This window comes from Trichoderma evansii (genome assembly GCF_050947405.1).
Source record: "Trichoderma evansii strain SZMC 28006 chromosome Unknown GGI43scaffold_3, whole genome shotgun sequence".
In the NCBI taxonomy this organism is placed as follows: domain Eukaryota; kingdom Fungi; phylum Ascomycota; class Sordariomycetes; order Hypocreales; family Hypocreaceae; genus Trichoderma; species Trichoderma evansii.
In genome coordinates this window covers 2,477,213-2,499,840 of record NW_028145203.1, presented here as the reverse complement: position 1 = coordinate 2,499,840, position 22,628 = coordinate 2,477,213, and the positions used below count along the sequence as shown (strand labels likewise).

The following is a 22,628-nucleotide window of genomic DNA, read 5'->3' as shown; positions in this document are numbered from 1 at the left end:
GGCCATCAAAAATACTGGCGCATCTTGATGCTTGCTATTCTTTGCCTATAAGCATATTTCTATTGCTAATTCAAAACGAGTGCTTAACCGCACAGCTAACCTACTTCCATCGAATCCAACCTTCTTTTAACTTTATATACGCTTGTCTTCAAAACCCGCATACTCGAGCATATATACTCTATGCCTTTTTCCAATCCAGCCTTTTTCTATTAAACACAGTCTTGTTTTAGTTTGTGTGTTTCCCTTATATACCCTCGGCCCATTCCATTTTTCTCTTTTTCCTAACTCATCATAAAGGGGTATAGTTCATGTCTTCATGTCTTCATCGTCTAAGATACCAGTTCGCTCTCAATAAAATCCCTCAATACCAAATAACCCTCTTCTTTATCATTTACTGGGCGAGGCTCAGCAAGTTGGGGTGGTTGGCAAACAGGTCCGGCTTGGCACTGTAGAGCGCCTTCACAGTCTGAGAGATGATCTGGCGGGTCTCGGGCTCAAGCTGCTCCTGGGGAGGAGAAAGGACCTTCTCGAAAACGCCAATCAGCTGGGGAGTCAGCTGCTGGACGGTCTCGTTGGACTGATCGTAGAGAGAGTGAATGGCCTGGTAAATGGGCTCGTTCTCCTCGTACTCCTCCTGGAGAGGCAGGGCAGCCACAATAGCAGGGAGGGCCTGGGAAACAAATCCAGCATCAGCGTGCTTGAGGATCATTCGGGACAGGGCTCCGGCAACGTTGTCCGTGATGTGCATATCGCGAATGGCCAACATTGGCTCAAATTTCTCCCAAAGCTGGGGGTAGATAGGGACCGTCTTGGCGGTATCGGTGGAGTTGAAAATCAACAGACCAATAGCATAGGCGGAGTTGGACTTGGTCAGAGCATCAGGGTCGGAAAGACGGCGGATCAAGGCCTGTCCAATAGACTCGGTGTATGGGGTGATTGCCTCGCCCGTGTACTTAACGAGCTCAGCAATGGTGCCAACAGCAGTCGATCGCTGGAGGTCCTCAGTGGAGCTGGCCATCTTGTAGATGGGCTTCTCGAAAATCTTCCAGAGCTCACCAAAGGCAGGGCCCAGAGCAGCGGCGAGACCAACAACGACATCGAGGGCGGTGTCAATGGCAAGCCAGTCATACTCTGAAGATCCGGCGTCCTCAACCTCTTGCTCCTCATCCTCATCGCCAAGATCCAACTGGCAAGGGTGAGAGCGAGTGATCAGAAGAGTGACGACAGAAATGACCTCCTGCAACATGCCGTCCTTGGCAGTCAGGACTGCAGGACCGCAAGCCTTGAGTGTGGCGGCAACGTTGCGGTTGATATCGGTGACAACGGATCTATTCCCTTGGTTAGCAAGAATGCCACATTTTTAATTGTCAGGAGGTAAATGTAGAGAATAGGAGAGCAGATCAGAAGTAGATTACACGCTTTCTCAGCAATTGCATATTTGCATCTGAGTGAGCTGGGTATAACGCAATGTTGTCATCATGCAAGTGGGGATAAAGATACAAAGGAAAAAATGCTCGAAAAGACAAGATACGTACCGGTCGCTGTCGTTGGCCCAGATAGTCATGGTAGCCTCGTGAAGAGTCTCACCAATCTTGGCGATTGAAGCAGGGGGGGTGGGCTTGGGGGGCATGCCGGGCTCCCACTTGACGCCAGAACCCTCCTCCCAAACCTGGAAGACGCGGGCATAGATGCGCCACAGGGTAGAAATGGCAGTCTTGCGGCAGCCTTCGTAGTCGTGGTCGGTGAAAGGCACAACCTTCTCAATGGTCTTCTCGACGTAGGTCTCGAGGTTGTTCATGTTGCAAGAGTTGGAAATGACATCTCCAAGGACATCAAGGGCAATCTCTTGCTCCATGGCGACAGCAGTGGTGCCGCCAGCGAGGTCTGTAAGATCTTCGATATCATCCCACTCATCCTCAGCTTCACCTCCGGTGGCAATGGTAAGATCCTCTTCGCTCTGGGGAACCTTGACCTTGATGCGCTTGCCGCCAATGACAATGTGGCCGTCATCGAGCTGGCTGGGGTCAATGCCAGGAATGTCAAGCTCCTCCTCCTCAAGCTCCAGAGAGGAGAAAATACCCTGGAAGACGCCATCGAGGAAGTGCTCGAACTGCTCGTGGTAGACCTTGGACAGGTTGGACCAGAGAATGAAGCTGGTCTCCTTGAGTCTGGGGTTGTCGAGGCTGAGAGCCTCCTCGCTGGCCTTCATCAGATCCATGACGTAGGGCTGGAAGGCCTCAGGGCCAACAGCCAGGGCAATGCGGCCCAAGCTGTCGCAAGTGGAGCTTCGCAGATTCATGGCATCCTCGCTGTCCTTGATCATGACAAAGCTACCGAGAGACTTCATGACATTCTCAAAGTAGGGCTGGAAGTCCTTCTCCATAGAAGCAGCAATGGCGCCGAGGGCGGAAGCAGCGGCGGCCTTGACACCATAGTCGGCGTGGTCAAGCAGCTTAACCATGGGGCCAATCAGGGCAGGGCCGTACTGAGCCATGATCTTGGTGTCAATACCATCACCGAAGGTGTCGAGGGCACCACAGGCGCATCGGATAATGCTAATGTTGGTCTTGTCAGAAGGACCCTGAGAAGCAGACTCGAGGTTCTTCAAGACAGCCTCAATGATCTGCTGGTGGTGGGAAACCATCTCGTCGGCCATCTCCTCAGCAAGGTGGATGAGACCGACCAAAGCGGCATGTCGGACCTTGGTCTCAGAGTCGCAGAGCAGGTTGATGATGGTGGGAAGAAGAGGCTGGAGCTGAGTGGAGATGAAATCAGGAGCGCCCTCAGCGGCATTGCCCAAAGCCAGCATAGCGGCCATACGGTAACGCGGGTCCTGGTTGGTGGCAAAGGCCGGGAATTGCTCAAGAAGGGGCACAATGACCTGGCGAGGAGGCAGCTCGTTGGCCAGCTGATCAATCAGGCTGATGGCCACTCTAGCAGGGGACATGTCCTCCTCATCCTCAGAGTCCAGATCAATGACGATGTGCATGGCCTTAACCATGAGCTCAGCACCGAGATCCTTCATGGCCTGGATCTTCATGCGACGGAAAGAGACGGTCTGGATGAGGAAACCAAGGGCCTGGGAACGAGGATCATCCTCAGCGTTGGCGTTGCCAGCAAGCTCAATCATGAACATGAGCAGGTCGCGCAGGTGGAGGTTGAGAAGAGCAGAGTCGTAGGCGATGAAAGAGTGGAAGACGTCAAAGACGGCACCGTAGCTCTCCTCATCTCCAGCCTCAACTGTGGCCTTGAGAATGTTGACCAAGCTGGGGACGAATCCCTGCATGATGTTGAGAGCCTGGGGGTCCTCCTCGGGATCAACGAGCATGAGGATGGCACCAATGGCACGAACAATGTTCATGCGGACCTCCTTGCTGTCGTCGTTGATGCGAGCCTGGAAGAGCTGCAGCAGCTGATCAGTGTGGTCGCTGAAGTGGGCGGGATCGTCCTCGAGCATGGCATACAGGACGAACGAGCCAACCTCGCGGTGAACGACATTGTCGCTGGTGTTGAGGGGCAGGAGCTGGGCCAGGAAGTCCTCGCCATCGCCCTGCTCCATATCCTCACCAACGATGCCGGCAACCAGACGCGCCAGAGAGTGGCGGTTGGTAGAAGAAGTCTCCTTCAGAGTGCCCTCAAGAAGGTGTGAGCGGACAAGAGGCTTCTGGTCCTGGGCAGTTCGCTTCCAGAACTTGGTCACAAGGCGCAGAGCCTGGACAGAGGCCAGCTGTCGGACAGCATTGTCTGCATTTGTAAGAGCGATCTCGATCAAGGCCAGAAGAGACTCGGGCTTCGAGTAGTAGTTCTTCTGGAGGTCGGCAGTGACAGCCTTGACCTGTTCCGTGTTGGCTACAGAGGGGGAGAGAGTTAGTAAGAAAGAATTTTCACCAAGAATAGTATTCACGCCTCTCGTCCAAGATTTGTATCTGGAGCGCGCTGCGACGAGAAGCAGAAGCAGAGAGACGAAAACAATAAAAGAAAAGACTTACGAACTTGGCTGGCCTGCAGCAACTGAGCGAGCTTTTCCTTGTCCATCTTGACTATTCGCTTGGAAGCTCGGCGACCAAGAGAAATGCAAAAGATAAAGAAAAAAAGAAGAAAAAGACAAGGTGGTGTGGAAAAGATTTTATGTATCCCGCCTAGAGGGGAAAAAAAAAATTAATATCGATACTCCAGCCAAGCAGGGACTTTTTTGCCCCGCTTGGCCGAGGGGTCGTCTCCAGTTTCAAAATTAATTTACAGGTTGGGACTGGCGCCGAATTATTACCGCCGAACGCGTTATCTTATCTGAAAAGCCAAAGCTGCGATAAGCATAAAATGAGGTCTAGGGTACATGTATTCTATCTAATTAGCTGGAAAACATAAAAGTAAACCTTGTTATGAAGTCAGTCTGATAAGGAGCGATAGAAGCCATCGCTTTATCATTCAGTATGTACTTATTACCGATATCCGGATATGTGCTTCCAAGGTCGGATAAAATGCTGGGCCGTGACACTTGGCCTTGACCTGACGTTAGCCATCGATCAGATCTGTCTAAGATTGATTACAGCTAACGAAACCTCGCAGCTGTAGTAATTTTGATATCTCGCAAGCTAAACCCAACATGAAATTTGATCTTCCCCTTTGGAACCTCCCAATTCTGTGCAGTCACGTTCCAGAAGCCAAGGTCTCGGCGCGTAAGAGAGAATCGGCAAGACTTTGACTGCCTCCGGTTTAAGATTGGGTTAGCACCTGGCAGCGTGATGTCAACAGGTTTAGGAAAGCCGACAGCTGAGAATAGTTGCGGTTCAGAGTTGCATTTCCAAAGAGAAGAAATTTGATGTAGCTCAACCCAAAGCCAAACTTGTCCAACGGCTCGATATTGTTGGCGTCAAAGCGGCGGTAGTCAATCATCAGACCTTCAGTGGAAAATTGGCTTGCCAGGCGGATGAGTCGGCAGCTTGAGGACCAGTGATGTTGACAATTGGAAAGTTGTAGCCAGCTGGTGTCTTGGGTATCGTGTAAGGAAGGTGGCCAGAAGGGTTGACATCGCCATAAAGCACGTCCACAAGTGAATTGCCATTCTCTTGTCCAGGATAATACGCTGCCAAAATGGCTATGATGTTTGGATTTGTGGCCCAAGGCATTATGTTAATGCCACCAGAGTGGGACATCGTTTCGCAACCACTTCAACAACTGCGGAAGAGTTTCAATCGTTCTCAAGTGATACCTGGTCCGTCTAAATAGAGGTGAAGTCTTTTTGAATAATCCTGTCATTATCCAATAAGTATTGGAAGCTGCCACTGGTGCTTTCGACGCGGTTACGGATAGCAGACAACAGTGAAACGAGACGAGTGTGACGGCCTGCTGTAAACCTCCACCAACACTGAGAGCGCCAATGTTAGCGCCCCAGGGACCACTGTTGTCACCCGTAAAGGTGAGGCCCTCTGTAACATCGGCAGCACCGTTGCCAAATATGCCGATATTCTTTGGATCCTTCAGAAGCCACGCGTTATTACTGTTTTTGAGAAGGACAGTTCCTGCCGCTGCAATTTTGCGTACGATTTCCGAGTGGTTTCCGCGAACATCGCGGGCAATAGGGGGTTTATACGGGTCCATCCCCGCGACAGATAGGTATTAGTTAGGGTAGTTATATGTTCGAGAGAATACACATCCAGTGGATGGATCGAGTAATTGAGTGGAATGGCAAGAACAAAAAGTGCCTAAAAGGTCGCATAATTCACAATAATAAACCAGCCCTAATTCAATTTCCCAAATAAAAAGTACTGAAATAACCCCCGAGATTGATTGATACCAGTTCCAGTTTTAACTGTTGATTGGTGGTCTTGGATACGTGCCTAGCGTCATGTTCCTCGTTTAGCACTCGTTCACCCTTGCTCGATCTCGTTCAACCTCGTTTAATATCGTATAAGATCCGCCAGCCCATTCATTGCCGCAACTTGTCTAGGATGAGCACCGATTTCAACGCACTCTGGCTATTCTCGCCTCTTTTGTATCATCCTTAAAATGACAGAGACACAACAGCGGTTACAAGAATGGGCGAATAGCGTTACTCATCGCCATTTTCTAAATTGCCTATTTCATCCATGATACATACGCCACCTCCGTTTCTCCACTCTTGTTCCTGGGCCTCGTTTAAAGGCAAGCCGTTTATACAAGACGCTATTACTCGTTCCCTTACCTTTCTTCCTCACACTCTCTCGTTTACTACAGTGTACCATTGTAACAACTACCACATGAATACGACTCATTCCGAATCTTCCGCGATCTTACCAGCGGACTCAAGAACTCCACTTAAACGACGCAAGCTGCATAGGAAATCAAAAACTGGTTGCTTCGACTGCCGGCGACGTCGTGTCAAGGTATGCGTGCAGGTCGCTCTGTAGATCGTTTCAACGTCTTGAATCAGTACTAACGTAGCTTCAATTACAACGTAGTGTGATGAAGCACGACCGCTTTGTAGAGCATGCTTGAGACGTGACGTCGATTGTCAGTATCCGCCTGAAGCTCAAGCAACTACTATTCCCAACCACCATGCTATCAACGATGAACAAGACGACCGGCATTCAACTTGTGGGTCCGTGTCAGATTTGACTACTCCATTAGATCTTCTACCACATTGTTCTGCATCTGTGGATACACCAGTTACCATCTCTACCTCTTTGTCTGGCACCGTAGAGGTTCCATCGACGGCTGCTAATACGTTTGGCCTAAACGACTTGGGCTTACTACATCATTGGACCGTATGTACCAGTTTAGACATATTCCGAGCTCCCAGCATGAAGCACCTATGGCAAACTGTGTTTCCTCAAATTGGACTCCAGTACCCATTTGTGATACATGCCATCATGGCCCTGGCTGCTTTACACATTGCTCATAAAGACACGTCAAAAAGAGGTGCTAGTATCACGGAAGCGGCAAACCATCACAATCAGGGTCTACAAGGCTTTCAGAATGCCATTAAATGTATAAGCAAGGAAAACAGCGAAGCACTATTCGTATGGTCGCTTTTAAACGTCTTGTACGTTTTTGCAATGTCTAACCCGCTTTACAATGTTGAATCCCATGCATCTTCTCACTCTCCTAGTGATTTACTGCTTGGAGTTGAGTGGATTCCAATGATGCGTGGTGTAGAGGCTGTGGTACGACCTACCCATGATCATCTACGCCTTGGCAAGATGAGCGTATTTATGAGCCTTGGTAACTGGTTTGACTTGAACCCTGACCAAGAATGCTCTAATCCAGTAGATAGTTATTTCTCCAAGACCCGGGAAACGTGGAAAAGCTCTAACCATGGTGACGTCTACGAAGAGGTGCTTCATCTTCTTAGAAAATATCGCCTATATTCGCAGCAGTTTCGTTCCATGGATTCTCAAGTGTTGGAACAATGGGGGTACAACAGAAGCTGGTCAGCACCGTTGATGATAATTCACTTTGCCCCCGAATCATACTTTACACTTCTTCACCAACGGCAGCCTCCTGCTTTAGTGCTATTTTCATTTTTCGGTGCCCTTCTATATGAGCTCAACGATTACTGGTTTTTCGAAGGCTGGGGTAAAGCAATTGTGGAGAAAATAGAGCATTTGCTGGGAAGTTATTGGAGACCGTGGATATTGTGGCCGCTACAGATAGTGGGAGCTTAAATAATGTAATAGTAATCAATCAGATTAGACTCATCCCGGCTCTTCATAAATAAGGTAGTCTAATTATTTGAGCTTCCATTTCACCCCTTTGCTCGCCAAAGAATCAAGATTGAACTGTCTCTAGAGCGTCGGGATCTATACCTGTCGTTGCTGTGATGGAAGACTTTCCAGTTTCCATCCCGATGACACATTGGATCCGTTTTCCCGGGAAATGATTTCGGAAGGATGTATGTAGTTGAACAAAACCATAACGAGGAACATGAGTACAGCGTCAAAGATGTAGAGGTATGCCTCATGACTAAGAAGATAGCCATCAAATCCCTGAAGGTACTCAATCGCACGGAAAACGGACCGAACCATGATCAAAAGGCTCACCACGTATAGTACCATGAAATGCTTCTTCCATGGGATGTGACTGTTGGAACGGCCTGTTGGCGCTCGTCTGATAGATAGGTTGAAAGCCACTGCAACGACAATGAAGAACCCAAAGAAGAGCAGTTGGACGAAGAGACCCACAATGATGACCTTTGCACCATTCTGTAAAGCTTCAAGAGAGCCTGCGGCTTGATACCCACCACCTATCAAACAATTTCATTAGACACTTGCAATTATCGCGTAAGGAATTCGGGAGAGCTGTTCGGTACTTACCACTACCTTGGATTACAAATGATAAAACATCCCCGCCAACAAAGATTTTGGTTATCCATCGCTTAGAAATGAGAATATGACCTTCTCCATCAATAAGGGTAACGATTCTTCCTAGTTCCATATAGATGGTAGCGGCGAACAATGATGGAGCTACAAGAAGCAAGATTGACTGTATGATGTAGGGTCCCAAGGTCCAATTCGGACTTTCCTGGCCAGATTTGCAACGAGCTGCGTAACCGATTACTTCAACTTGAGGATCAAAGTCACATTGTAAGAAGTTGCCAAATCGGGATTGGAATATGTGGCTAAACTTACAAATACCGCCAGTCGCCAGTGGGATAAGGAACCAACATCTTGTACGTATCATCTGCCAGAAGTGTAGTGCAGTAGCGCCGAAAAACAATATCAGCATGACGGCGGCGCCTGCGACAGTAGGGTCGTAATGATAGAGTTTAAAGTCTTGACCATCATCTTGTCGAGTTGAAAGAAATTTAATCGGGTTCATTGTGATTTTGGGTAACGTAGCTGGAGGATCTTGCTGGTGCTCATAGATTTCACTACATAATCAGGTATTTGTATGTTGTCCTAGACTTCCGTCTAGGAATCGGTTACTAATTCAAATTTTGCACCATCGCATTTATCGGACACAAAATCCTTTCTCATTTCCCCCTTTCTAATTTCTCAAGCTCTTTGAATAGATGGTGATGGAGTCGCAGCTTTATGTTTCGGGAAGTTGAACTCGGTTGGTGGTCTTGGTCCTCGTTTAACAACGGGAACGAGTGTGTTCTGAAAGAGGACCCCACAGGATGGGTGGGTACGATAAACGAGATGGGATAGAGCCTCGTATATCGTACTCACAGCACTCGTTCCCACTTCGTTTAGATCACACCGAGGCTAACAGCGTCGTATCTGTATGTCGAGGCGATATTCCAATCTACTTATAGCAGTCTCGTACATTGGGACCAACATGGCATTTCGCAAACTTTTTTCAACGTCACGAGATACAAACACTTGTTATTGCGCACAGTCTTTGATACTTGATTCTTGTAGTACCAATCATCCTGTTTTTCTTTTGCTCCGAAGCTGTCTGAACGCACTTGTAGAGTCCAACAGCTTGTCTTCCTCAGGCAAACGCAAACGTCTCACTTGAAGGTTTCGCATTCACAAGAATGCTAGCATGTATTTATCTTTCGTGGATAGCGAGGTTCTTCCAATTCTTTTTTGAAGATTTGTCGATAAACGACGTCTCAGTAATATTAAATGTCTTGAGATTCATCATTGCGAGTGGCAACGTAAATAGTAGAGAGGTGAAAACTGCATTGGATTGTAAAGTATTTTGGTGATCCTGGCCGTGAGTCTGTTGGTGCTAGTGTTTTATTTCAGGCCTATCATCAAGAAGCACATTAGGCTTGATCTCTCAAGAGGCCTGATAGCGAGAACAAAGGGCAAAGACGGAGCACGAGGTTGTATATGTAGTCAAGTTTTCTGACAGATGTGTAGGAATCAATAATGGAAGTATTAACGCAAGATGATTGGACCGTCAGCAGCAGCATGGATACGATTTACTCATTGGTATATGATTGCTCAGCGATCTTCGTTTATATATTAACTACAAATATCTTCTGTAGCATTGTGCAATGTGATAAGAACACTGAAGTAAATAAATTCGAATACGACGTATAGCCATAAAAATGAAACTACTCTAGTTTTGGTATATCACATCATTCACCTTTCAGCAGTACAGCTTTCACATCTAATCTGAGTGAGAGTCTTGCAGGCCTGCAGCCTTGCCTCCTCGCTTGCCAATCGGATTTATGCCAGAGAATGTGTCCTTTCGTTCCATATGAGAGTAGAGACGGAGAGTGAACAAAATGATGAGTAAAAGTCGTATCTGAACGTGTATGTCAATATCCAGAACCCATGACGACCTCACGATACCGTATCCTTCAAGTCGTCATCCGGTTCCCTTTGCAAACAGATAGTATGACCGATGGTTAACTTGGCACAATTCAAACCTTCGTTCAAACCCAGTATCTCATCAACAGACATGTTATTCGCCTGCGCAATGTCCCAACAATTATCATTCTCCTTAATCATCACGCTATGCTCACACGTAACAATCTCCAGCTTCTCCCCCGCCGGCTTGCGCCCAATGAACCAAAACAGAACAAGCAGCGACAAGCCAACCAAAACTCCAAAATTCAACAAAGGCATCATGTCATGTCGCCACGAAACCTTCTGCGCTGGAGCCTGGCCCGCAAGGAACGGATCCGAGTCGCTGTCGTCGCCATGGTCGGCTGGGCCGGATCCGACTCTCGTCAGGCGTCCATATTGCGAGCCCGGCGCCGACTCCCAGTAGCTGCCGTCGGAATCCTGAAAAGTGTAGACCTGAGTGTCGGCATCGTATCCGACGCGGGTCATGCCCTCGGGGAGGCGTTCTTCGTCGGTGTCGTAGCGAGAGAATCGAGACATGGTTATCTCCGTGAGGACTGACGTAAACAGAGTAGAGCTGCTGCCAGAGCGCTTTGGAAGCTGGTATCTGTGGTTACCTGGTTTGGTGTGTTCGGTACGAGATCAAATAAATCACTGTCGCTAAAATGTGAATTCAAGAGCTCATCTCTCTGGTTTTTGCATAATGGAAAGAGTGGCACGAGAGTTGGGCAGATCCGTCGCCCAAAAGCATGTGAGGCGAAGCAAAGCTGAAACAGTGACACATCAGCTTACGATCTGCATTCTGGGGGGCGTGTACCTGTACGTACAGTGGTACAGTGGGGAGACTTTGTACATGTACCCGCCACTAAGAGCTCCGTGTTGCCAAAAATGGACGCCAACACCTAATTTGTCAATTGATTCCATATACCTCCGTATCGAGAGCTAGAATACAGTATCCAGTTGCAAGTCACATTATAGTATAAATTCGTGTGGAAAATAATGTCATGTTGATTCAAAGAGTCGCCTAGGCTAACGTAAAAAGGTACATCTTCGCTAAAGATGAACTAATAAAAACAAGCATCACCATTCACACTTCTCAATCCTCATCCTCGTACTCATCGTCCGTCACACCACCCCAATCAAGCCCTCCATGCTCCTCTTGCATGTGAGAATAGATTTTTGAGATGGGTTGAGCTTGGCCGCAGGCATAACACCAGTGGGTACCGCAAGGACAAGTGATGTGATCGCACCCATACATCTTCTCTGTTGCTACATCGCAGCCAGGACAGCGTCGAATACGCTTCTTCCCCACCATCAAATCAGGCTTGCACTCTTCACACGTCCAATCAACCAACTCAGCAGGAGCTCCGGCGGCACATACACGCTCCACGTACTGCTTGGCAAAGCCGCACTGCGTACACCAGGCGTAGATCCACGAGCCGGCATCATCCATGGCAGCGCGAAGATTGCCCATCTGGTGCAGGCGATACTTGCCAATGGCCTTGGGAGCAGGACGCCTACGGCAAAAGGGACAGTGTAGGGCAGGTATGTTGAGGATTTTACCGGGAGAGTTAATGCCGTACCAGCTGTCGCGACAGCTACCGCAGATAAGCTGATGGCAGCCAGAGCGCCCGCAAGCAGGGAGAGCATCGTTTTTCCGGATGTTGGAGAAGCAGAGGCTGCAAGTGGCCGACTCAGTTCGTCGTGAGATCACCCACTTCAAGAGAGACGCTTTGATTTCGTCGGGATTGCGCACTTGCTTCCCACGGATGGTGAAGCCATCTTGGTTGGCCGAAGGAAGAATCTCTACCTTGGTATCCAGGTCGTTGAGATTGCTGTTGGAGGCGATATAGAAGACTGTCCGGCCATTGAAAGGATCCTTGATCGTCTTATCCTCGTTCTTGAGAAGCCAGTCCCAGCTATTCTCACTGCTCAACTTTCGTGCAGTAGTCTCCTCTCCAACAATTGTCTTTTTACCAGCGACGCATGCAGGACACTGGTAGGCCGCCATGTCGAGTTCATCAGGTCGATATTCTTCTGGCCAGATGATTCGACCAAGACATTTGGAACATTCCACCGTTGGCGCTTTTCCAAGATCTTGTCGGACACCTTCCTTTGCCCCCTTAGAGTTTTGAATAGCGTGTCGGCAGTAATAGCATTTGGGGCGTACGCGCAGTTCATTTTGGTTATAAACTACGTATTGAGCTCTGCACGAGTTCTGTCCACACTCGACCCAGTATGCTTCTGATTGCTCTGTCTGATCCTTGGAGACATTGACCTGTTTGCGCTCCTGATGGCCTTCCACGACGGCACAAGCGGAACATCCACAAACGTCACTCTCTATATCACACAAGCCGCAAACACCCTTTGGAGCCATTATGGTAACAGAACGGGGGAACTTGCACTTCTTGCAAATGACGAGCGGACCCAGAGCTACCTTGGTCTTCTCTGGAGTCCAGGTGATTTGTGCCTCGAGAGCAGTATCCAAGTTTAGCTCCAACATCTTGTAATCCACTAGAGCCTTGAAAGTATCGCGGTCCTTGACTGAAAGAATTCTAGCCTCGTCCGAAGACCTGGTAGTAATACCCTCGGCAACTCTCTTCTCGTAATCCTTGTCGGCGTCCAGCAAGAGGTTGAGGCATCCCATGTTCCATGTTTCCGGGACGTCCAACTTATTCCAGTTGGCACTAAACGCGATAAGTGCCTCATCAGCCACATCGCGCAACGGAACAATACCCATGCGAAGAGCAAGGGCAGCAAGCAGCGAGGCAGGGCGAGCACCCAGCTTTGTCCCCGGGAGAACAGCATGCAAGAGTACCTTCCAAAACTCTCGGCCATATTGTTCCTTTGCAAGGGCTAGAGGCACACAAGGCACAGATACCTTGCGATCCATTGTTTTAATGTGATGGGGAAGCTCCTCCTTGGAGGCAACAAAAGTCAGACGAGTCAATACCTTGCCCAAACGCCGGAGAATCTTGTAGTCGCATGATCTTCCAATTTCAAGCATCTCGGCTCGAGTAAAATCCTGCAATCGTCGCCCATCTCCGTCGGCTTCTTCCACGAACCCAAAGTCTGCTGTAGGGTCCAGGAACAGCATGGGGAAGCGATCTTCACGAGCAACAGCCTTGATCATGTCGTTAATATCATCGACGTAGTTGTAAGACTCGGCAAGCCAAGCCTTCATACGAGCCTTCTCATTTGCATCTGAGATTCTGTCTACTGCAACGCTAAATAGGGTGATAAGCTCGTCTCTTCCAGGGTGTAGCCTGTCATTACAGGCAGCTCGCCATAGGCTCCCGAAGATAGGGTTCAGCGATATTGCCGACACATTAGTCTCAATAATAAGTCGAAGCTGTCGAAATGCCATGGACTTGTAGGCTGGGTTGTTGTTATACTTTTCGGCGAAGCTCTCAACCTTTGGACCGCGTGCCTTGACGAGGCTTGGCAATTCAATGAGCTTCATAGCCTCACTCTCGACGTTCTTTTCGCACTGGACAACACTTGGACTCCGCGAAAAGTGACCTTTGGCGATATATTTCCGCAGCACTGGATCCTCCTCGTTATTCGCCTCCAATATATCAGTACGGGATTTGTATCGTGTTAGGTGTCCCAGTTGGGTCTCTGTATTGGTGGCTGTCTTGCCCAACCTCATCCATGTAAGCAAAAGACCAATGGTCAATTGAGAGATCTTGTCAGAGGCCATATCTGAAATCTCAAACAGGTTTCCTCCTGTGACTGTAGATAGATATAGAAAGGGCGAGCATGCGTTGACACTGATCTGCTGGATAACGCTGAAAACAACAGCCTTCTTGGGTCCGGTAGCAAAGGTTTTTGCGGCTGACGTCCAGTCTACAAACAGCTTTCCACTGTCTCCAAACATGGCCTTGCCGTTGAGCGCCACCTTTTCCATGCGCCAGTTGTCGTCGCCCGTCTCCTTGAAGTGAGGGGGGGCATCTGCGTATAGCAAGATGATTGTTGTTGCCTCTGGCCTCATAACGGTATATGCCTTTGCAAGTCCTGTTTTTGCAGCCTCTGGCCAGTCACCACCTCCAATCGGCGCAATTTTGCGTGCCATCTCTAGCACGGCATCCTGTGATACAAGATCCAGACTCTGATAGTTGCCCGATGGCGAGCACCAGCCTGAGAACTCGGTGAGCGGAGTATCGCAATAGTCGCGATATGCGAGCACTCCTATCCGTTCGAAACATCCTGTAAGTGCAGATATGCTGATAATCTCAGGCAATGAGCGGTTCAATGCCGCCAAAAAGTTTCCCATCGATGCAGTGGCATCTGTGAGCAGCAAGAGATCGAATGACCCGCGGGCCACATCAGTTGATGCTGCCTGCGCCATTGTGAAGAAGACCTATGGCCAAGATGTATAGAATCAACAACGATGATATTGATAGAGAGACAAGATTATTCAACTGGTCCATTGCGGCCAAACACAAGTATATATACCTGAATATGTCATCTTATATGACTGTGAGTAAACAAAAAACAAAGCTTATTCGCGGGAGGTGACTCCTGGCAAGAGCCTCCACTGAGTCACGCCGCTCCGATACAGAAAGCGGCATCATTGACTCAGTCTCAAAATTCCCTATACAAGAAAGATGAATATTAACCCGCAATAGCCTGAGGCTCTTCCGCAGGCGCACACAGCTTCTGGTGTAAATGAGGCGGTGCTGGTGCCTCAGCCGCAGCTAGTGGGACGCTGCCTAGCCGCCATCGTTGCCGCGAACAACAGGGGGATTCGATAGTAGCAATTTCTCGTATCAATTATACTTGTTGTAAAATTTGGATATCAATCTTTCAACAAAATTTCAACAAAAGACTTGCATTCTGCATTGCATTTCGTTATGGAGAGTCAAGCATATGCTCGCCGCAGCACATAGCGCAGAGCAATATACAAAAGAAGCAATTCTAAGGTTGACAAGCGCCACTCGATACGAGGAAATGACTTGACATATCACAACACAGCGTATGACCGGAATTCCGCCAAATTCAACACTTGTGGCGTAAATTAGATTAAAGAGATGCTTTACAACTAGTATTATCTTCGCAACGAACATCGGCCTCCAATACTCCAACAAAACCCTGTTGCTGAATACTGCCATATTTTCTTTTCCCTGCAAGTCTAAGCCTGCTTCAACCGTGCCTCGGTAAGACGCTTCTTCAGATTGGCAACTCCAAAGTAGACACTAAATGCCCACTCTGCCCATGTGGTAGGAAGGAAAGTAAGCAGCCACACCTTGGTCGACAGTCCTCCCGCCCAGAACCAGTCAGGCGTCCCTCCAATCAATCCTCCCAACCAGCCCTCTCCCTTGAGCGCAGCAGACACCAGCTTCCTGGCATAGATCTCGGTTGGCATCGTAGCGTTGTTCTGGCTGAAGACCAGGCGCTTCTGGAAGTAGTCGTCTATCGGCCTGTACAGCGACGTGGTCGGCAGCGAGCGGTGGGCGTGGCTGGCAATTTGGGACCTGATGGTGCCGGTCATGGCGACCATGACGCGGACGTTGAAGGGCTGCAGCTCGAGGCGCAGGATGCGAGACCAGCTGTTGATGGCGGCCTTGGTCGAGGCGTAGACGGAGCCGAAGATGTAACAGCTGACGGAGCTGGTGGAGGAGATGTTGATGATGAGGCCCCGCGCAGCGATGAGTTGTTCGGCAAAGGCCTGGACGGTGAACATGGGGCCGAAGACGTTGGTTTCATAGGTCTGGCGAACATCGTCTATCTCGATGTCGAGAGCTGGGATGGTGTGAGTGCGGCCACTGCAAGCCTCTCACTCGTTAGCACATGCGCATATGAAGATGTAAGACTTTATTAAAGCTAAACAGATGTAAGATACATATACGCACGCATTGTTGACGAGAATGTCCAGACGGCCACCAGTGATCTGAGCAACATCGTGCTTGGCCCGGTTGAGGCTGTTTTGGTCAGTAACATCCAGCTGGACGGCGCTCATGCCCAAGGATTCCAGCTCCTTGAGCACATCTGGGTTGCGAGCCGTAGCAATGACATGAAGTCCTGCAGACATACATTAGCAAGGATCTCAAGTCAGTGATACACTGAACATTGCTGCAATTGGCATTTGCTGTATTTGGTATACGTACCTCTGCTGTGGAACTCTCGAGCCAACGCATTGCCAATGCCGCCAGGTGAGCAGCTACATCATAGCGCATATTAGGCACAAACTCTGAAGATCAATGATGTTGTCAGACACATACCCTGTAATGAGGACGTATTTCTGTTCTGGAGCCATCTCGTCAAACCACTCAATGGGAATAGGATGATAAAAATGAGATGAGACAGCTGAGATGCAAGAGAGGATTCAAATGCGGGGGGGATTGCATGTAGAGCTCCGGAGCTCTACGCAATAAATCTACCCGACGGACAAGCACATGCTAAAAAAAAGTAGAGCCCGATAAGGGCCCTTTGATAGCGCGAATGCCGATGGTTATTAATTGCATTTTTGTCTTAATTCCAAGTTTCCACGGCTTCGGCCCTCCAAATCTGACTGATAATACGCAAAGGATTACTATAGCCAACACAATATTTCCATCATCGGCTCCATACAAGCTTCTACAGCGAACCTTGCCCGTCTCATCAGCCCCGCGGGATCCGCAGCCCCACGGGTGTCTGCCAAGAAGTAGCTTGTCTCAGTGTGCAACAATGATGATTTTATTCAAATTTTTTTATATGTTCTTTTTCTCTTCTATCAAACCATTGTAAAATCAAGACCTAACCAGGCTAATCCCATGCAATGCAATGCACAAATCATTGATATATCCAACGAAATAAATGTATAAATTGATCAAATACAAAACGCCTCCAGCCCTTTTTGTATCGGCCGGATATTCCCCTAGGATAAAATGATAAAAAGGTCCCTCGCGGATAGAAAAAACAAAGCTATCCGATTCAATCCAGCAATCATGACTCCAAGCTAAGATGGAGGTAAACCGGCAAAATACAGATCAGAGAAAAGAATTAAATTATATTAAGCAAAGCTCAATCCTTTTTTTTTTTTTAGCTCATCTTCTTTCACTGCGGTCACCTCCCCCCTGGCCGTGGCACAGATGGGACATCGCCCGGCACCTCAGCCGGCATCGTATGCATGTGCTGTGCGTCCATCTCAAACACCATTCCCTCCGTTTGATGATTAGGATGATGAGTATTATCGGGCGGTAGCTCCACGATCGGCCCTGGCGGCGCATACGGCCCCTGATACACTCCCTGGTTCGGATCATACGCCGCCGCCGAGTAGCGGTACGGATCCGGGCTCTGCAGCGGCGACACCCACGACTGGTGCTTCACTTCTGACGAGAAGCTTGCTGTGTTTGGTGAGGGCGTTGGCTGCAGCATGGCCTCGTTTGCTGAGATGGCCAGCGACTTATGGCGGCCATCCTCGCCGTGGGGCAGCATCGGGTGGAACTCCTCGCCCTGCTGCTTGGATCTTCGCAGCAGGAAGTAGACGAGGCCGGCGATGGCGCCGACGCCGCCAAAGGACGCGCCGAGGGCAATGCCAATGGTGGCTCCCGTCGTGAGAGTCCCGACGGGCATAGCAGAGGCTGTGCTTGAGCTCGTGCTCGTGGTTGTACTCGACGTTGTCGTGGCATCACTTGTCGTCGTCGCCGCAGTCGAAGTCGGAGCTGCTGTTGTCGTTGTCGTTGTCGTCGTCGTCGTCGTCCAGGGCTTTCCACTGACCGCCGCGTAAAACGAGTTCGGCGCAATGACCAGCGGCGTGTTGGACGTCGCGCACGCAGACACCAGTTGCTGGTACACCGGCACGGCATCGCTCGTATCATTCTGGCCAATGCACTTGGCTGCCAAGATGATGAAGTTGTTCGTGTTGCCGCAGAGACATTCGTTGAGCTCTGTTACGTCTGCGCCGCTGCACTTGGATGCGTCGCCCGCCTGTTGCATACATGGTTGCGAGTTGGTCGGGTAGAAGGAGAAGTCGGGAAAGACAGTGGCGACGGTGGCTGGAGTGAGGAGAGAGAGGATGAGGAGAGGCGTGGAAGCCCACCAGCGTCGGCGAGCCATTGCTGCTGCTGTGGCTTAGCGTCTTTTTGTATATCTCTTTTGCTCTTTCGGTTGTTTTTTTCTTTTCTTTTTTCTCTTTTGTTGTTATTGCGCAGTCTTTTCTTCAGTGGTTGTGTTGTTTCTGCGTTGTGTTGTTTCGATGTGCTTTGAATTGCTCCACCCCTGTCGTGTCTACTCGTTGTCTGTATGCACGATAACGTTGTTGTTGGTCTGGCGTCGTATTAATGCCCGCTGCGTATGTCCTCCAATTTCCCTTTTCTGCACACACCCTTTACGGCTCGTATCGGTCCAACAAGGAAAATAATGCGCGCAAGCAAAAGAGAGGAGAGAGGGGAGGAATTGTCTGAATTATCTGCGAGAGTAGCGGATTTGGCGTTGGTCGTGTTGTTCCCCAGCCAGGTACCAAGTATGCAAGAAGCGGTCGCACAAGTCGGCCAGCTGCAGATTTAGAGCCGTTTTATTACCAAGTACGTATAGAGAGGGTGGTATCGCAGATGGAGCCAGGAAAGGTAAAGAGATTGGGAGTAAGAGAGTGGGCGAGGGAGAGTTGGGTAGGATGGAAAGAGATGGGAGATGAGAGTCAGTGAGTGAAGCACGTTAAGAGGAAGAAGTAAGAAAACTCCCAAGTGACAACAGAGCCGCAGCAGGGGCTAACGGAAAAGAAATGCAAAACCAAGAGACAAAAACGGTGCTTTGGGTCTCGCAGCATTAGCATCCGAAGCTACTACTACTATTATTATGTACGAGCATGCATCCCCAGCACTAGGGCAGCTCCCAACGCCCAAACAGCCAGTCTAAATCTTCGAGCCCAGCCCCCCCCCCCGGGGCTATTTTCTCATACTCGTACTTTTGCTACTGATGTATGACGAACGTCCCACCAGCACGCATGTGGCTGGGCCATGGAAATCGAACCAGCCATGGATCCGTGATGGCTTCTTCGCCTTGCCTTGCCAATCATGCGCCGCGGCTCGCCAGCGCTCCGGGGGGCTAGAGCAAATGAGCAGAGGAGCGCTAAACTCTCTTTTACTCTAATGCCCTGCTTCTGCTTCTTCTCTCCAGTGTCTAGTGTGCTGCGACGGTGCCATACTTGCAGTAATACTGCCGGTGGGAGAATAACCTTGGAACACCGATAAGCACTTCGCACTTGTAAGCGTGGGCGAGTAAAAAAAAAAAAAACAGGCGCAGGGATCATCAGCCGCAGCCCGACAGGGCGCAGGCTCACAAGTACCTCTCCCACGAGCTAAAGTCTGAGAGATACAATGACAGTTGAGCGCTAGAAAGACGCGGAGGCGGCGCACTAGGGAAAAAAAGGGGAGTGTCCCAAATTTAGCAATCAATAACAGTCGAGTTAGTGGCACTTATTTTCTGTTTTGCGACCAACAGCAGGAAGCACGAGGGAGGAAAACAAGTTTCGCAGCCTTTCTCCCCTCTTTTGCCTCGATCCTTCGTTTGGGCCAACTGTTTTGTTTCTTTGCTCCTCGTTTTCGCATGTCTGTGCATTGTTTCAGTTCATACGTGTAATCGCTGGATATTAGACCGCATAACATTGATTACTGATAGACTGCGAAAGCGATAGTAGCCATGTCCGTCAACTCTCCGCACGCTCCACGCCTATCTATAAATACATCTTGGTAATACAGAGTGGTTCCTTGCGGAAGCCAGGCATCCCGCCCAGCAACCAACCCCCAGCAGCCAGTCAACGCCAGATGATCGGCTATTTTTTGGTCTGGGCTTGGTCTTAAGCAGTCTGTATTGGCTGGCCCTCCCACGCTACTAGCCTCATAGCTTGTTCCGAAAAAGTAAGCATTCTGATGTGATCCAGGATGGGGCGTCCAAGCCCCTCGCCAATTTCCATCTTTAGCTACACAGTGGGAGGAGATAAAAATGTATAAGATGAATAATAGACACGCCGCTAGCATATAAGCAGACTCATTTTTGGCAGTGAGGCAAACTCACTTCTTCACTAGGTCGAAGCGATTAAAATACGAACGGCGACTACTACCGCCACCTAAATTTACATAAAGACTTGAAAAACACGTGAATCCCAAATTACAGGAGCACAGTTGTTTTCCAAGCTTACTTGCAAGGGTTTCGGAACCTGGCACTTCATTCGTAGCTACCCTTGCCACATTATAGTGGAACCGTTTCTAGGGTATCATCGCGGAAAGGCGCTTGAAGCACAAGCAATCATCACACAGCCATTTCAGATTACAGTAATAGATGCAACCAGAATACGTAAAATTTCATCATAACATAACTCATATTCAACTATCGAACGCCTCACAACTAACCACCGTTCATATCGCGGTAGTAGAAGTGCTTTTGGTTGTTCAACTTCTTACCATACGCGTACTCCGTCTTCCTCGCCCGGTACATGTTCAGATCTCGGTTGCGCTGCTCATCCTTGCGAGCCACGCGCTTCTTCTCATCCGAAACACCAGCCATGCCAATAGCACCACGAGGCGCCATCTCACGTCTTCGGTTCTTGATGACGGCAACCTGGTTCTCGCTGTTTGGCTCGACTCCGTCCTCATTTCGTGCTGCCTCAATGAGTAGCTGCTCTGCTCGCTCCTCCTCTGACGGGTGGTTGTATAGGTTCTGGCGGTAGTATTTGTTCAATGAACGGTGACCCACGGCTTTACCTGACGGCAGATGAAGCTCGTACTCGTCAAAGTAAGCCGGAGTAGTATTCTTGGAGTTTTTACTTGACCGCTTGTGAGTGGGGCCGTCTGCAGATTCATCCTCGTCGAGATCAGAGCCTGAGCTGTCAGTCTCCCATCCGTCTGCGTCATCTCCGTCTTCCAGCTCTTCACCGTCGGGACCGGTATCCTTGGCCTCGCGGCGTGCGCCCAGCTTGGCTCCACCATTGCCATCTTCAGTTGTTTCTGACTCGTCGTCATCCTCTCCATCTGAATAGGTACTTCTGAAGTCGTAGTAATCACCAATAGCGAGTTGATCATATTCCGTAGAGTAGGGGATCTTGCAGTGACCCTTGTCTCTCATGTGCGTCTGCACAGCAAAGATGTTGCTCTTGAACCTGCCGCAGCTGAGACACTCGTGGTCCTCGCCAACCCTCTTCTGCAGGTATTCGATAAGACCCTCCAGATCCACCAGATATGGCCTTTCGGGAATAAACATTCCGTGTGAGCGTTCCATATGGGTAGCATTTAGATCAGCCGATGAAGACTCGTGGTTGCAGAATACACATGTATTCAGAGTCCACACTCGATCAGTTGAAGACTGTACAGGAGTAGAAGAGGATTCGGTGCCAGTAGTTTCGCTCTCCGGAGCAGTGTGAGGGTTGAGAGGTCTCTTTACAGGCGATGGTCGCTGCTCAGAAACCTTTGCCTTCTGGAGACCCTCAATCACCTTGTTAAACTCATGCTCTGCGTCAGAGTCAACATCCTCATCAGCATCAGGAGCCGGCTCTCCGAGAGAAAAGGTCGAGCTAATGACAGAGGTTGTTTCGTCATCGTGCTTCTTGGGGGGGTTGGCTTCGTTTTGCTTGTGCTTCTGGCTCAGCAAGTGGTTTCGGTAGGCGTTTTCGCTGTAGTACGTCTTGCCGCATGGCTCGCAGGCACGTTCAAACAGGGCCTTGTCAGCTTCGGCAGAGGTCTCAGCACGAGCCTGGAGAACCTTTTCGGTGAAGACTTCAGCGGTGATGGGAGGCAGAGAGGCAACTCGTCGCTTCAAGTTGTATCGGCTAAAATATCAAGTTAGAGGCGAGCCGTGAAAAATGACAAAGCAGACACAAGGGTCTCCAGGGCTGGGTTTGCACTCACTGCCAGTCACTCTTCATGTGAGTCTTTTGGAGATCGATATTTCGGTAGGCGACCTGACAAGAGTTGCACGTATAAGGGTGCGTACTCGGGGGGGCTTGCGCCACGGGCAGGGCGGATTGGACGCTCGCCATGATGGACGGCGCAAAGAAAAAAAAATGCGGCGACTTTAGAAAAGGGCCAGTCGCAGAAGGTTGTGGGAAAGAAGAGAGAGTTGATCTGTAATCTATACTGGGAGATTAAGCCCAATATAAAGATAGAGCAGGGCCTCGAGCCGAACGCAGCCGTGCAGATCTAAAGAGTGCGTGACTCTTTTCTCGATTCTGGCAATGCGACGAAGAATTATTAATTCTGGTGGAAGTTTTTGAGTGGCGGGGTGTTTCTGACGTATTATCGAGCGAGCACTTGCAGAAGGTGGGTCGAGCCCTGCATCTTTTTGCGCTGCTAGCGAGAGTGACTTGCGGAACATGCCATGGGGGCGCCACCTCCAAAGTACCATCCGCTTGGACGCCGCCTGTACATCTGCCGGAGAGCCACCAACCTCTGTTGAGTCACTACCGATTAGGCATCAGGTAGGCCTAAACTG

General features: G+C 49.5%; 10 protein-coding genes across 10 annotated transcripts; 1 reads left to right on the top strand and 9 right to left on the bottom strand.

Annotated features, from left to right (window-relative positions):
• Nucleotides 1-13: 13 nt before the first annotated feature.
• Nucleotides 14-4,201, bottom strand: GGI43DRAFT_397215 (karyopherin KAP123). The gene is made up of 3 exons (XM_083205081.1): nucleotides 3,990-4,201; nucleotides 1,536-3,849; nucleotides 14-1,328 (listed from the first exon to the last, which is right to left on the bottom strand). The coding sequence occupies exons 1-3, from the start codon at nucleotides 4,033-4,035 to the stop codon at nucleotides 392-394; spliced, it is 3,297 nt and encodes a 1,098-aa protein (XP_083064543.1). The 5' UTR covers nucleotides 4,036-4,201; the 3' UTR covers nucleotides 14-391.
• An 80-nt stretch (nucleotides 4,202-4,281) lies between these two features.
• On the bottom strand, nucleotides 4,282-5,768 carry GGI43DRAFT_397211 (glycoside hydrolase family 3 protein). The gene is made up of 2 exons (XM_083205080.1): nucleotides 4,567-5,768; nucleotides 4,282-4,511 (listed from the first exon to the last, which is right to left on the bottom strand). Exon 1 carries the CDS (start codon nucleotides 5,151-5,153, stop codon nucleotides 4,893-4,895), a length of 261 nt encoding a protein of 86 aa, XP_083064542.1. The 5' UTR covers nucleotides 5,154-5,768; the 3' UTR covers nucleotides 4,282-4,511; nucleotides 4,567-4,892.
• A 468-nt stretch (nucleotides 5,769-6,236) lies between these two features.
• On the top strand, nucleotides 6,237-7,643 carry GGI43DRAFT_421054 (Zn(II)2Cys6 transcription factor domain-containing protein; the record flags this gene model as incomplete). Its single annotated transcript, XM_083207892.1, has 2 exons — nucleotides 6,237-6,362; nucleotides 6,438-7,643. The coding sequence occupies 2 exons, from the start codon at nucleotides 6,237-6,239 to the stop codon at nucleotides 7,641-7,643; spliced, it is 1,332 nt and encodes a 443-aa protein (XP_083064541.1).
• Nucleotides 7,469-8,925, bottom strand: GGI43DRAFT_431424 (RTA1 domain-containing protein). Its single transcript, XM_083209408.1, has 3 exons — nucleotides 8,607-8,925; nucleotides 8,292-8,540; nucleotides 7,469-8,221 (listed from the first exon to the last, which is right to left on the bottom strand). The coding sequence occupies exons 1-3, from the start codon at nucleotides 8,794-8,796 to the stop codon at nucleotides 7,779-7,781; spliced, it is 882 nt and encodes a 293-aa protein (XP_083064540.1). The 5' UTR covers nucleotides 8,797-8,925; the 3' UTR covers nucleotides 7,469-7,778.
• Nucleotides 8,926-9,871: 946 nt separating this feature from the next.
• On the bottom strand, nucleotides 9,872-11,044 carry GGI43DRAFT_397208 (LysM peptidoglycan-binding domain-containing protein). Its single transcript, XM_083205079.1, has one exon. It carries the CDS (start codon nucleotides 10,761-10,763, stop codon nucleotides 10,221-10,223), a length of 543 nt encoding a protein of 180 aa, XP_083064539.1. The 5' UTR covers nucleotides 10,764-11,044; the 3' UTR covers nucleotides 9,872-10,220.
• Nucleotides 11,045-11,084: 40 nt separating this feature from the next.
• GGI43DRAFT_397207 (Rcat domain-containing protein) lies at nucleotides 11,085-14,857 on the bottom strand. The gene has a single exon (XM_083205078.1). It carries the CDS (start codon nucleotides 14,572-14,574, stop codon nucleotides 11,320-11,322), a length of 3,255 nt encoding a protein of 1,084 aa, XP_083064538.1. The 5' UTR covers nucleotides 14,575-14,857; the 3' UTR covers nucleotides 11,085-11,319.
• Nucleotides 14,858-15,015: 158 nt separating this feature from the next.
• On the bottom strand, nucleotides 15,016-16,897 carry GGI43DRAFT_397206 (SDR family oxidoreductase). The gene is made up of 4 exons (XM_083205077.1): nucleotides 16,448-16,897; nucleotides 16,334-16,386; nucleotides 16,079-16,247; nucleotides 15,016-15,991 (listed from the first exon to the last, which is right to left on the bottom strand). The coding sequence occupies exons 1-4, from the start codon at nucleotides 16,480-16,482 to the stop codon at nucleotides 15,358-15,360; spliced, it is 891 nt and encodes a 296-aa protein (XP_083064537.1). The 5' UTR covers nucleotides 16,483-16,897; the 3' UTR covers nucleotides 15,016-15,357.
• Nucleotides 16,898-17,111: 214 nt separating this feature from the next.
• On the bottom strand, nucleotides 17,112-18,709 carry GGI43DRAFT_259070 (uncharacterized protein). Its single transcript, XM_083200962.1, has 2 exons — nucleotides 18,532-18,709; nucleotides 17,112-18,473 (listed from the first exon to the last, which is right to left on the bottom strand). Exon 2 carries the CDS (start codon nucleotides 18,261-18,263, stop codon nucleotides 17,271-17,273), a length of 993 nt encoding a protein of 330 aa, XP_083064536.1. The 5' UTR covers nucleotides 18,264-18,473; nucleotides 18,532-18,709; the 3' UTR covers nucleotides 17,112-17,270.
• A 925-nt stretch (nucleotides 18,710-19,634) lies between these two features.
• On the bottom strand, nucleotides 19,635-20,300 carry GGI43DRAFT_259068 (uncharacterized protein). The gene has a single exon (XM_083200961.1). It carries the CDS (start codon nucleotides 20,180-20,182, stop codon nucleotides 19,814-19,816), a length of 369 nt encoding a protein of 122 aa, XP_083064535.1. The 5' UTR covers nucleotides 20,183-20,300; the 3' UTR covers nucleotides 19,635-19,813.
• Nucleotides 20,301-20,504: 204 nt separating this feature from the next.
• GGI43DRAFT_397201 (C2H2 type zinc-finger-domain-containing protein) lies at nucleotides 20,505-22,459 on the bottom strand. The gene is made up of 2 exons (XM_083205076.1): nucleotides 22,046-22,459; nucleotides 20,505-21,966 (listed from the first exon to the last, which is right to left on the bottom strand). The coding sequence occupies exons 1-2, from the start codon at nucleotides 22,174-22,176 to the stop codon at nucleotides 20,550-20,552; spliced, it is 1,548 nt and encodes a 515-aa protein (XP_083064534.1). The 5' UTR covers nucleotides 22,177-22,459; the 3' UTR covers nucleotides 20,505-20,549.
• Between the last annotated feature and the right edge of the window lie 169 nt (nucleotides 22,460-22,628).

Excerpts from the sequence above, each read along its gene's own strand:
- GGI43DRAFT_259068 (XM_083200961.1), bottom strand. The coding sequence starts at position 20,182 with ATGCTAGCGGCGTGTCTATTATTCATCTTATACATTTTTATCTCCTCC.
- GGI43DRAFT_397211 (XM_083205080.1), bottom strand. The coding sequence starts at position 5,153 with ATGTCCCACTCTGGTGGCATTAACATAATGCCTTGGGCCACAAATCCA.
- GGI43DRAFT_397206 (XM_083205077.1), bottom strand. The coding sequence starts at position 16,482 with ATGGCTCCAGAACAGAAATACGTCCTCATTACAGG. Across the intron at positions 16,387-16,447 it reads AAATACGTCCTCATTACAGG|CTGCTCACCTGGCGGCATTG; the intron begins GTATGTGTCTGA and ends GCTATGATGTAG. Across the intron at positions 16,248-16,333 it reads TCGAGAGTTCCACAGCAGAG|GACTTCATGTCATTGCTACG; the intron begins GTACGTATACCA and ends GTATGTCTGCAG.
- GGI43DRAFT_397215 (XM_083205081.1), bottom strand. The coding sequence starts at position 4,035 with ATGGACAAGGAAAAGCTCGCTCAGTTGCTGCAGGCCAGCCAAGTTC. Across the intron at positions 3,850-3,989 it reads GCTGCAGGCCAGCCAAGTTC|CCAACACGGAACAGGTCAAG; the intron begins GTAAGTCTTTTC and ends CCCCCTCTGTAG. Across the intron at positions 1,329-1,535 it reads TGGGCCAACGACAGCGACCG|ATCCGTTGTCACCGATATCA; the intron begins GTACGTATCTTG and ends CCAAGGGAATAG.
- GGI43DRAFT_397207 (XM_083205078.1), bottom strand. The coding sequence starts at position 14,574 with ATGGCGCAGGCAGCATCAACTGATGTGGCCCGCGGGTCATTCGATCTC.
- GGI43DRAFT_431424 (XM_083209408.1), bottom strand. The coding sequence starts at position 8,796 with ATGAACCCGATTAAATTTCTTTCAACTCGACAAGATGATGGTCAAGAC. Across the intron at positions 8,541-8,606 it reads ACTGGCGACTGGCGGTATTT|TTGAAGTAATCGGTTACGCA; the intron begins GTAAGTTTAGCC and ends TTGATCCTCAAG. Across the intron at positions 8,222-8,291 it reads ATTTGTAATCCAAGGTAGTG|GTGGTGGGTATCAAGCCGCA; the intron begins GTAAGTACCGAA and ends ATTGTTTGATAG.
- GGI43DRAFT_259070 (XM_083200962.1), bottom strand. The coding sequence starts at position 18,263 with ATGGCTCGCCGACGCTGGTGGGCTTCCACGCCTCTCCTCATCCTCTCT.
- GGI43DRAFT_397208 (XM_083205079.1), bottom strand. The coding sequence starts at position 10,763 with ATGTCTCGATTCTCTCGCTACGACACCGACGAAGAACGCCTCCCCGAG.
- GGI43DRAFT_397201 (XM_083205076.1), bottom strand. The coding sequence starts at position 22,176 with ATGGCGAGCGTCCAATCCGCCCTGCCCGTGGCGCAAGCCCCCCCGAGT. Across the intron at positions 21,967-22,045 it reads CACATGAAGAGTGACTGGCA|CCGATACAACTTGAAGCGAC; the intron begins GTGAGTGCAAAC and ends TTGATATTTTAG.